Source organism: Epinephelus lanceolatus, chromosome 19 (genome assembly GCF_041903045.1).
Source record: "Epinephelus lanceolatus isolate andai-2023 chromosome 19, ASM4190304v1, whole genome shotgun sequence".
NCBI lineage: Eukaryota > Metazoa > Chordata > Actinopteri > Perciformes > Serranidae > Epinephelus > Epinephelus lanceolatus.
The window spans coordinates 37,055,129-37,065,657 of NC_135752.1; the positions used below are offsets into that span (position 1 = coordinate 37,055,129).

The following is a 10,529-nucleotide window of genomic DNA, read 5'->3' on the forward strand; positions in this document are numbered from 1 at the left end:
TCAGTAACTCTTTCACTTTGATTTATAAAATAAATCCAATCAGCTGGTTTCAGACGTGACGAAAGAAACACTCAGACAACAGATTTAAAAATAACATTTTTTATAAGATTTTAGACTTTTTTTCAGTACAGGTGACAAAATGATAATAAATAACTTAATATCTACAAAGAACTATTAACAGATTTTTTTGTACATCATTTACAGTTTTACATGGTTTTTGTATTAACATTTTTTTACATTTTTGAAATTTTTTCAACTTTTTGTTGACACGCAGTCAGCGTTATTTTGTTCCATACAGCATCCTCGCGGAAAAAACACCAACAACTTTTTTTTATTTTAAGCTACATCCTAGAAACAATCAACTTTAAGTTTTAAACCAGAGTCATACGTACACACATCCACAGACATACACTCGTTAAATGTTTTTATCTGGACACCCCGCAGGGTCGAAATGGAGCGGATTCACATCTCCTCCCCGAGACACAAACTCAAACGTCCAGTCTGCCCGTTTAACACAAAAAGAAAAGTGTGCAAATGAAACTTTGCTACAGAAGTGAGAGCAACAGTTTTCTGTCAAAGCTTGAATTCAGCTTTCAACCCTGTAGTCCAGAAAATAGAGACGGTTTAGTGGCGATCACGTCAGCTGGTCTGACTGACTTCTTTCTGTACCTTGAGGTCTCAGAAGTCTCGATCACCTCGAGAACGAGCCGCTCTCAGCTTCTGCACATCAAATAAAACTCCTCCTTCCTCTCAATAAAAGCAGTCTTAGATTAATAACAGTAAAAAGAAAAACATTCTATTAAATAAATACCACATTTTGGCAAATCATCTTGTCGAGAACATGAACCGATTCTGGTTTAACTTGACATCTGAGAATTTTTAAAATCGGCGCGTTCTATCTCAGCACCTTAAAAACCAGACGCTGCACCGAGTTAACCTAACGTCGCTTGTTTAACGTTAAAATCTGGCGTCCTGGAATGTGACATCTCAACATGCACCGACACATCTACACACTACAGTCTACCAGGAAGAGTCCGGACCGCTCAGCTGCCAGTTGTGTGACTCTCCGCCAGCACCGGAGCTTACTACACAGTAAATTAAAGACTTCAAGGTTAAGAAGTTAGAGAGAGAGAGGGGGAGGCGGAGACGGCGAGGCACGTGGTGGTGGTTGGAGGCGTCAGGCGTGGAGGTGCTGGCGGTGTTTTTGGCGGCGGAGGTGCAGAGGGAAGAAGGGCCCCTCGGCATCGCTGCCCAGAGAGCTGCTGAGGGACTCCTCGCCTGAGCTCATGACGTCCTCACAGGAGTCCTCGCTGTAGAGACACAGAGGGACACACTGTCAGTATGTGGAGACGTTTATACACACAGATGGTTAAAACAGTTTCAGGTGGAGTCTGGATTCTGTCAGAGGGTTTATAAGGTTTGACATGTGGTGAAAACAGACATAAAAAAAAACTTTAATGGTTTTCTTGGCTGTTTACATTTAAGTTGTGACACACTGGTCATAATTTCTGATGTTCGAAGGATGTAAAACTATGAATAAAAGAAACACGGTTAAGTATAAATGAGGAAATATGGATCCACTAATGGTGTAAACAAACATCACTTTTCCCTCTGGGGGTTTTTATACTTCCTGAACTTAACATTTCAGTCACACTGTGACAGAAGATGACGGGGAGTTTTTACGAATGTATGAGTAAAGAAACAGTTCCTCCATTTCACGCACACCATCTGCTGCCACTTGAGATCACCTGATCTCATGTTGTGACTTGTGACAGTCGGTCTGACTCAGCTGACTGAAATCTTAAGTCGTAAAAACAGAAAACGAATTAAAGAAACACTCGACGCTCTGTGGGTTAAAGATGACCGTCGACAGGCTTTCACTTCCTTCCCCTTGTCTTTACACACTGTTCTCCTGAAGTTCCTTATAACATATAGGTGAGGCCCAGTGGTGTCATGTGACGTCATGGAAAGGTCTGTGTCAGTAGGACGTGACAAGTGACTCGCACACATCCCATCACACAGTGCTGGGAGATATGAGAGGCCCTGACATGCTCAGACAGTCAGAGGGGGCTGGGCTGTGACGTGCTGTTACAAAACAGCAGAAACTTGTGTGTTGCTGCACAGCTGGTTGCCCCAGAGGAGCGTTACAGCACACACACACACACTTTACTGTAAAAGTGTCTCATTTGATGTGACAGTTTCATGACTCAATGCTGGTGAGGCTTTAAAAAATTAACTTCCAGCTGATGCAAGTTAAAACTAACAGATTATCCACCGTTAACACACACAAACATAAAGTGCGCTTACGGGTTTTTTAATTTCTGGTAAACTATCTGGATTGCACACAAGTGTAAGGACACACACTTTCCATAGTGTTGTGGGGAAATTTTTCCTGTACAAACACCTGGAGTATGTGTGTTGACACAAAAGGTGTGTCCGGCTCCTCATGATGTTGAATGTCTGTGTCACAGCGGTCTGTTACACAATGTCAGTCTGACATCTTCATCAGCACACATTTGGTCTTTCTAACGTATTCTTTGTACAGAAGATATCTCTAATTTATTTGTTTTGTGTTCGTGGCTCTGATGGTGTCCTGCTGCCTTCAAACATGGCGTTTAGAGTCCATATGACCACCCCCCTCGTGTGGTTTTCACAACCTTGTAAGTGTGAATTATCTGCAAGCTGTGAGTTCACAAGTTGAGTGGTGTTTTCAGAAAGACTGGAGGCCACTAAAGTTTATTTTTCTGTGGATGGCAGGATACTATTGTAATTTTAGTTGCATATTTTCCTTCATAATTTGTTAATATATCTCAGGAAAACGTTTATATTCCCAACGACCTCGTCTTTTTTCCTCCGTCATTAAGCTTTTGCACTTCCTGCATTACATGACCTGCTCACTAGTGTTTGGGACTCTCACGCTGACTACGTTAACGTGCACGAAACACTCTGGGTTTTGAATATTCTTGTAATATTCCCGTTTACACGCAGCCATGCATACTTGGGTTAACACGCCCTAACATGTCGTTTATTACTCTGAGAAGAAGCTCTGAGGAAATGTTGCTCAGGTGTGTTTGGAGCTCTGACGGTGTTAGCATGTTTTGCTCAGGTGTGTTTGGAGCTCTGGCAGCGTTAGCGTGTTGCTCAGGTGTGTTTGGAGCTCTGACAGTGTTAGCATGTTTTGCTCAGGTGTGTTTGGAGCTCTGACAGTGTTAGCATGTTTTGCTCAGGTGTGTTTGGAGCTCTGGCAGCGTTAGCGTGTTGCTCAGGTGTGTTTGGAGCTCTGACAGCGTTAGCGTGTTTGGAGCTCAGGTGTGTTTGGAGCTCTGACAGCGTTAGCGTGTTGCTCAGGTGTGTTTGGAGCTCTGACAGCGTTAGCGTGTTTGGAGCTCAGGTGTGTTTGGAGCTCTGACAGCGTTAGCGTGTTTGGAGCTCAGGTGTGTTTGGGGCTCTGACAGCATTAGCGTGTTGCTCAGGTGTGTATGTGGCTCTCACCTCTCGCTCTCATCCCAGCATCCCTCTGGGATGGTGGGCAGCTCGGGGACGGTGCGGTAGCTGTGCAGGTTCTGGGCGGTCCGCCGTGACACGATCCACTGCAGCTTCCTGTGGTTGGGCTTGCTGCATTCGGGGGAGGCGTAGTCCGACAGACACAGCGCCACACGCTCGCTCCACAGCAGCAGCTCGGCGTCTGTAATCTGAAACCAAACACAGGAGTACAGTTTAGCAATTTGGCCCTGGGCCATGCTCGCTGACTGACATCAGTGCATTTAAAACACTCTAGTTACTTAACAGTATGTCCCTGTAAACTGTAACCTGGTTTCTTTTTACAGGTCAGGAGGGTGAGAGAAATCAGGTGCAAACTGTGTCTGTAGGCTTGTGCTGAAACCTGAGCACCTGAACCTTTTAAGTGTTTGTAAACTGAGTAAAAGTGTCACAGTGGCAGCAACATACCAGGGCCAATAATCTTTTCATACAACTGTATTTTTTTCTAAATGTAAAATAAAAAAAACAAAAAATGTAAAAAATAAACCAATACTGGTTCTATATTAGCACATGTACTTTGGCAGGGAAGTAGAAGAGGATGCAAACTGAAGATTTTCTGATTTAATGATGGATAGAGAAGAGCTTTAAGAATTGAAGCTCAAACATTTGGGACAGTTTTCAGAAATCCCACCGTGACTACAAGCATTCAAAAGTCTCATTTCCTTTAACATGTCGAGTCAAGCTGTCACAACACAAGACACCTCGTTACATAACCACCGCTGTCCACAGAAAAAAAATGCTTTGAACCAGAGCTGGGCCAAGAATAAACAGACACCCCCCAAACCCCACCCCCGCTCCTGCTGCCAATCAGAACATGATCACAACATAATTCTGCGTTGCGTTCACTTCTCTTACGTTTAGCCAAAAACTGGATGGAATTAAAAAAAGCCTGCAGGCTGTGTGGCTGGTTAAAGAAGTTGTTTGTCATGTTAATGTTTGTGTGAGGTTACTGCGGGTGAGTCTGTGACCTGATAGCAGCGGTTAATTTCACCTGCTTTACACTCGTATTTCCCCTGAATTAAATTTATTCTGAGCTGCTGCTGAGAGTGTTGCTGTCTCTGTTGTGGGAAAAACTTTCTGTTTCTTTTTTTCCGATGCATCAGGTTCCCACAGGTGTTTGCTTTCCCTCACTGGTTGAGTAGTTGTGTAACAAAGTCGTGCATGTTTACCTTTAGGTGTCTCTGGATGTGATAGGCTATTTCCAACATGTCCTCCGACTGCACGGCTTCGATCTCCTGCCTCAGGAGGGAGAGGGCTAATACGGACGGCTGCGTGGACAAACAGACAGAAACATGTTTAATGTTCTTCCAGTGTCACATTGGCGTCTCATTAAAGTGCTGAGCCACCGTGATCCCGTCTGACCTCCGACGCCCTGCGGTGAATTCCTACCTTTGCTTTAGAGAAGGAGATCCTGCACAGACAGGCTTTGAGTTGAGCTTCCAGCTTCTCCAGGCTCAGAGTCTGCTTCCTGTTCACACAGACACACACAGAGTCAGGTTCAGCTGTGTTTTCAGGTTAATGATGTTTCCCAGACAATAACTCATGACATCAACACTTTTTAAGACACTATAGAAAATAAGACATACGTAACTACTAACTCAAGGATTTTAAAGCTTTTTGAGGCTGCTATAAAACATGTAACGTTGTAAAAACTTGATTTAAAGTGCAAGTGTTGAGTTTTGATCCAAAGTGCACCCATGCATTAAAAACAATACCCGCTGTTTGGGGTTATGCAAGTGTGAGGTGTTGCTTTCAGTGGCCGTTAACAACAGAACTTATCAGTGCACTTCAGTCAGACGCTGATAGCTGACTGCTGCCCTATTTCAAGTGCAACCGCTGTCACAAACAAGCAGTGGTGTGGAGGAGCGCGGCCAATCAAATCATGGGAAAATCTGAGTTCACACACGGATCTGAACTCTGGTATTTTATATTCACATTCAGAAACACATCCTGGATGTGCCTCGACAAGGGCTGCAGACCTGCATATTGAGAAAAGAGACAGCTAATGTTGACTTTGATTATCTGCGTGCAACAAGGTTCATGTCTCTACAAGCAGATTTTCATAGAAATTAATTGAAGCTAATAAATCTACAGTGTGTGTTTGTTGCTGAAGATTGAAGCTGACTAAATGTTGACTGTAAATATCTATGTGCAGCTAGTTCCAAGTCTCTACAAGCAGATTTTTTTAGAAATAAACAAATGGATAAATCTTAAAACAAGGGACAACTAGCAGGAGTGTAAAAGTATTCTCATGTCCTTATGGAGAACGTTTTTTGTAATCGCCCTAGTATTGAGTGAGAAACTTAAGTTGCCTTTTAGGTTACCCATAATTCCCTATGTGTGTTGCTCTCACCTGTCTGTGGAGTGTGACAGTGTGATCTGGTGGTACAGCTCCAGAAAGGTTAAGGCAGTGATGGCTTTGGACTTGAAGTTGAGCTTTTCGGCGACGATCTTCTCCATGCGGCACAGGTCGGACACGGTGAACCTGCACTGTCCGATGCGGATGAGTTCGTCGGTAGGCGCCAGGTTGCACTCCTCCTCCGTCACTTTGGCCGCCATGTGGAGGCAGCTGATGCTGACGCAGGACAGGTGCTTCGGCTGGATCTGAGGTGGACGACACGTGAGTAAGTAACCGTTGGGACCACTGAGCTGAACCCAGTTACGTCAACAATAATTTTACTCACTGCAGTGGATTTATTATTTAGTAACAAGCTCGCTAAGGAAGTACGAAGTATAAATCAGACAATACTTTTATTATGTAACTTGTTTACTCTGTTGTCTCTCTGCTGTTACACTGACTCTAGAGAGGTTTCAGGCTTTTACAAACCCTTTTAACAGCAGACAGAAAAACAAAGCTAAAGTGTACTGTGTCTGATCCTATCAGGTGAAAGCATCTCTTACCCTGATCATGGCCAGGAATCTGTCCAGCAGGTTAACAGCCAGGACAAAGGTCTGCGTGCTGTAACCGAAGAAACTGGTCAGACTCCACAGGTCCTCCACTTTGGCGTCTCTGCACTTGGCCGAGATCCGGCTGTCATCCTGGAAAACAAAGATATGTTGTTGATTAAACTGGTTTGTCTGCCACACACTGCGGGTTACTTTAATTTTGGTAGAGAAGTATTTCAAAGGCCTGCCAGTGATACTAGAAAAGCAGCTCAGAAAGTCATTATTTTATTTTTGCATTTTATTCAAAAATTTAAATATATTTGAACTTCTAAATTTGGGTAATGCTCCGAGAAATATTTCCCATTTACTGACTCTACTACAGATTAATGCTCCATGTGTGCTCACCCGTGTTGTGGATTCGATGAGGCTCAGCCCCGTCTCTTTAGGGAGATAATAAGCCTCCTGCTCATAATTCACCCTCAGCTCCTTCATCAGCTTGAAGGCATCCATGTTTGAGCCGGCACTGGAGGAAGTAATCTCTTGGTTTCAGCACAGTTTTTTCACTGCAAGACAGGAAAGTACCAAAGTTGAGCTCCACAACATAACCAAGAAATCACGTCAGAAAGTCCCCCGACCGGTTCGAAGTACAAATATAATCCACAAAAATCACAATTGTAATCTGGATCAGTTGTCAGTCTTTAAAGTTTGCCGTGTCTTAGACACTTTAAGTATTTGTTTCTCCTGTAGTATACAGTAGTAAGTAGTTCTCTGATGAGTCTGGTATTACATGTTCCATTTACAATGTCAATTTACCCCCTCCAAAACCTATTTTAAAAAATCAAATAAAGTCAGAAACGCCTGTACCACCACGATTAATCAAGAGAAAATGTACCAAGGACAATTTTGATTGATTAGATTGGTTGTGCAGATCTTTATCCAAACATGTAAACCTCTCTGCTTCCGGCTTCTCCTATGTAAATACACCTAAAGACGTAACCTTTGGCTCTGGAGAACGCGTGCCATTTTGTCATCTTTGAGCGTGAAGATAGAAATTGCAAACCCTTACAGTCTCTGATGTTAAGTACTGAGAGTTACAGAAGCAGAAATAAGAAGAATAAAGTGCGAAGTATGTAAAAATATTAAAATAAAATATGTGTACTATGCTACAATGTTAATGCCAGTGTTTAAAATATAAAATATGTATATATGCTTGGTATGTAAAGTGTGTAAAAATATTAAAATATGTGCCTTATGCTACATTAAGGTGTGTGAAACTAGTATGTGAAGTTTAGAGGTATAAAAATATAAGTATAATGCTACATTGCACAACACAATTTAAACATATGGAGACATGAGAACAAAAGATATATACAATATGTGTAATATATGTTAAATATACATTAAAGAGTTTTGTATTTGTGCACCAAACAAGTAATGTGTTTAATTTAAAATGAAATAAACTGTATTTTATGGCCAAAGACACTTTTGGAGACAGCAACAAACACAGCTGGTTTTAAGGCTATTTGGAAATTGTGTTAAATGAGAAAATATTGCTTCTTGTTTTATATCTGGGGAGCTGTTATAATGCCTTTATTTATCCATGTTTGGTAAGAGCCGTGTTGAGTATTATTACCATAAGGTTACAGTATATTGTTGGCCTACATTCACGGTGAGCCCTAACAGGGGTCACAGCTCAGAGCCCAGCCCACTTCTCTCAGCTGGGCTCCAGTGTCAGATTTCCTCTGGTAGACGCCTTCCCTGTCCCCTGACCGAAAAACAACTACTTTTCCAAGGTCCTGTCTGTTAATAAACAACCGAAAACACACAAAAACACAAACCACACGGCCGGAAACTCTGAGTTTTATCGTTTATAGCGGATGCTAACGCTAGCCGCTGCTAGCTAACGTTTTTAAATCCTCTGTGGTCGGAGCGGGGGAGGGGCTGCTCCTTTTCATTCCTCAAACCTTAATAGGTCCATTAAGCTGTGCTGTTTAACACCAGCATCGATTAAAACACGAATGTTTTATAGATTAAATCGATATAAACGCATTAAGTCGATTAAAATGTGCTTGTTATGGTTTGTCGCTGTGGTTTTAATCGTGTTAAAAAGCCCAGCTTTATACAGGAGACGGATCCAGGGGAAACCAATAACAACAGACGTGAAGAAAAACACATCCCTGACTGTAGGAAGGAAGGCGTACGTGCAAAACAGAATATCACACTTATTTTTAATCGTAAAGCCACCAAAATAAAAAGAAAGCACTCATTTTAATGCCACCATTCCCTTACAGAGATGGCAGATAGACAATAATACAATACAATTACAAACGCTCCCTGTAAACCCTGTCAAAGCTGTGCTATGGGTTCATATTTCTCACAGGAAATATAGACACGTTATTAATTCCCAACAATCATTTTCTTTTGTTAATTAAAGCTACAATTAAGTCCCCATTGTCGACCGTTCACTTTCATCTCCTCTCCTCTGTTAACGTTAGCAGAAAAAGGCGAACGTAGTTAGTAGAAGTTTGTGTAATGTAATTTAAATATATCTTAAAAGGTTTACTCTACCTGTTGTTGCAAATTAAATCCACATATCTGTTGTCTTGTGCTGTAGCGTACAGTCCTTCTCGTCTTCTCTTCTTTCTCCTTTCTCTTCTTCTCTCTTTTGTTGATGTTCACAACGCTCACGCCCACATACAACGTCACACGGCAGCGACCAATCAGAGGGCTGGGTTCGAGAATAGCAATCACTCCCTTTCGGTGTTAACGGTACAAATAAAAGCGCAAAACTGCGGCTTTTTTAACGTTTTAGCTTAATTAATATCATTATCGTCGAGCGGTTTGTGCTTTAGATCGATAATTAATAGTCAATTCACCCATAAATGCCGCTACAATCGAAGAACAGCCTGTCTGTTACATGACACCACCCCTCTCTGATTGACGCTTCCTTCAGCCAATCAGAGAGCCGCAGTTTGGTACGTTCAAATAGTCCGCCCAAAATGGGATCCTGTGATTGGCTGATGGCGGTACAGTCCTGACGCAATCGCAGCATTACGTAGTGCCTTTTGACTCTATGATAGATGTCAGAAACAACGTCTGTGGATGTTAAAAATGGTTCCCAGCCTGGCTGTGGGACAGCTGCAGTGTCAGTAACACAGGGAAATAAATACAGACAAATAAATAAGGCAATTACCCACCAATATAACAGACTATATTGTTGTTTTAAAACAATAATGACACACTGTATGTAATTCTGTCTAGCTGTTGTTGTCATATTCAGATCATTTCTTCAGGCACTAACGGTCTGTTGTAGTGGTTAAGAAAAGTCAGCAAAAATTTTGGAGTTCCGCTTTGTTGAGGCACCACCTCATCTCCAAACGTCAGTGCACAGCACTTCCCTGGATTACATCATTGTCAGAGTTACAGAGGAATCAACCACAAAGTTGATATCATGCAAACTAATAATGACTCAGCTGATTAAGTTGGACTACAAAAAAATTGCTGGAGAAAGACACTGCAATGTATTATTATTATATCACTACTACTAGGCAATGATGCTGTGTGCATTGGTCCTGTTTTCTGTAACAAACATCCTGATGTTCCAAGATCTGTCACAATAACTGTGTCCACATTTAAAAGTCAACTTAATTCCTGATGATTACTGAATGTGTGTGTCTGCTCGATGAATGTGGATTCCGTAGGATGGGCAGGTTTACAACTACATTTTGCTGTAAATTAGAGTTGAGTTTACTTGAAATGAAACGGGTAATGAAAATAAATAAGATAAGAAAAGACTTTATTTATCTTTAGGGAAATTGCTGTGCAGCAGCTGCAAAACAGTTAGAGGAGTTGTAGATACAAAGTGAGCGTGCAATATACAAGGACTACAATAACAGCAGAAAAGCACATTTATAGCAAATGTAAAATACACTATAAAGCAAATATATACTAGATATAGAACTATATGTGACAGTAAGGTTTAAAATATAAAAACCAGCTAACCATGGGGGACAAAACAGTAAAAGTAGTTAACAGTAAGGTGCAAATAAGTGCAAACCAATATACAATGACACAAACAGGTTACCAGTATGAATGATGAATAT

General features: G+C 41.7%; 1 protein-coding gene across 1 annotated transcript; it reads right to left on the reverse strand.

Moving 5' to 3' along the window:
• Positions 1–83: 83 nt before the first annotated feature.
• On the reverse strand, positions 84–9,141 carry ccng2 (cyclin G2). Its single transcript, XM_033647137.2, has 8 exons — positions 8,995–9,141; positions 6,832–6,989; positions 6,442–6,579; positions 5,894–6,144; positions 4,930–5,008; positions 4,710–4,808; positions 3,493–3,692; positions 84–1,310 (listed from the first exon to the last, which is right to left on the reverse strand). The coding sequence occupies exons 2-8, from the start codon at positions 6,934–6,936 to the stop codon at positions 1,178–1,180; spliced, it is 1,005 nt and encodes a 334-aa protein (XP_033503028.1). The 5' UTR covers positions 6,937–6,989; positions 8,995–9,141; the 3' UTR covers positions 84–1,177.
• Between the last annotated feature and the right edge of the window lie 1,388 nt (positions 9,142–10,529).

Excerpts from the sequence above, each read along its gene's own strand:
- ccng2 (XM_033647137.2), bottom strand. The coding sequence starts at position 6,936 with ATGGATGCCTTCAAGCTGATGAAGGAGCTGAGGGTGAATTATGAGCAG. Across the intron at positions 4,809-4,929 it reads TCTCCTTCTCTAAAGCAAAG|CCGTCCGTATTAGCCCTCTC; the intron begins GTAGGAATTCAC and ends TTGTCCACGCAG. Across the intron at positions 3,693-4,709 it reads ACATCCAGAGACACCTAAAG|ATTACAGACGCCGAGCTGCT; the intron begins GTAAACATGCAC and ends GTTTGGTTTCAG.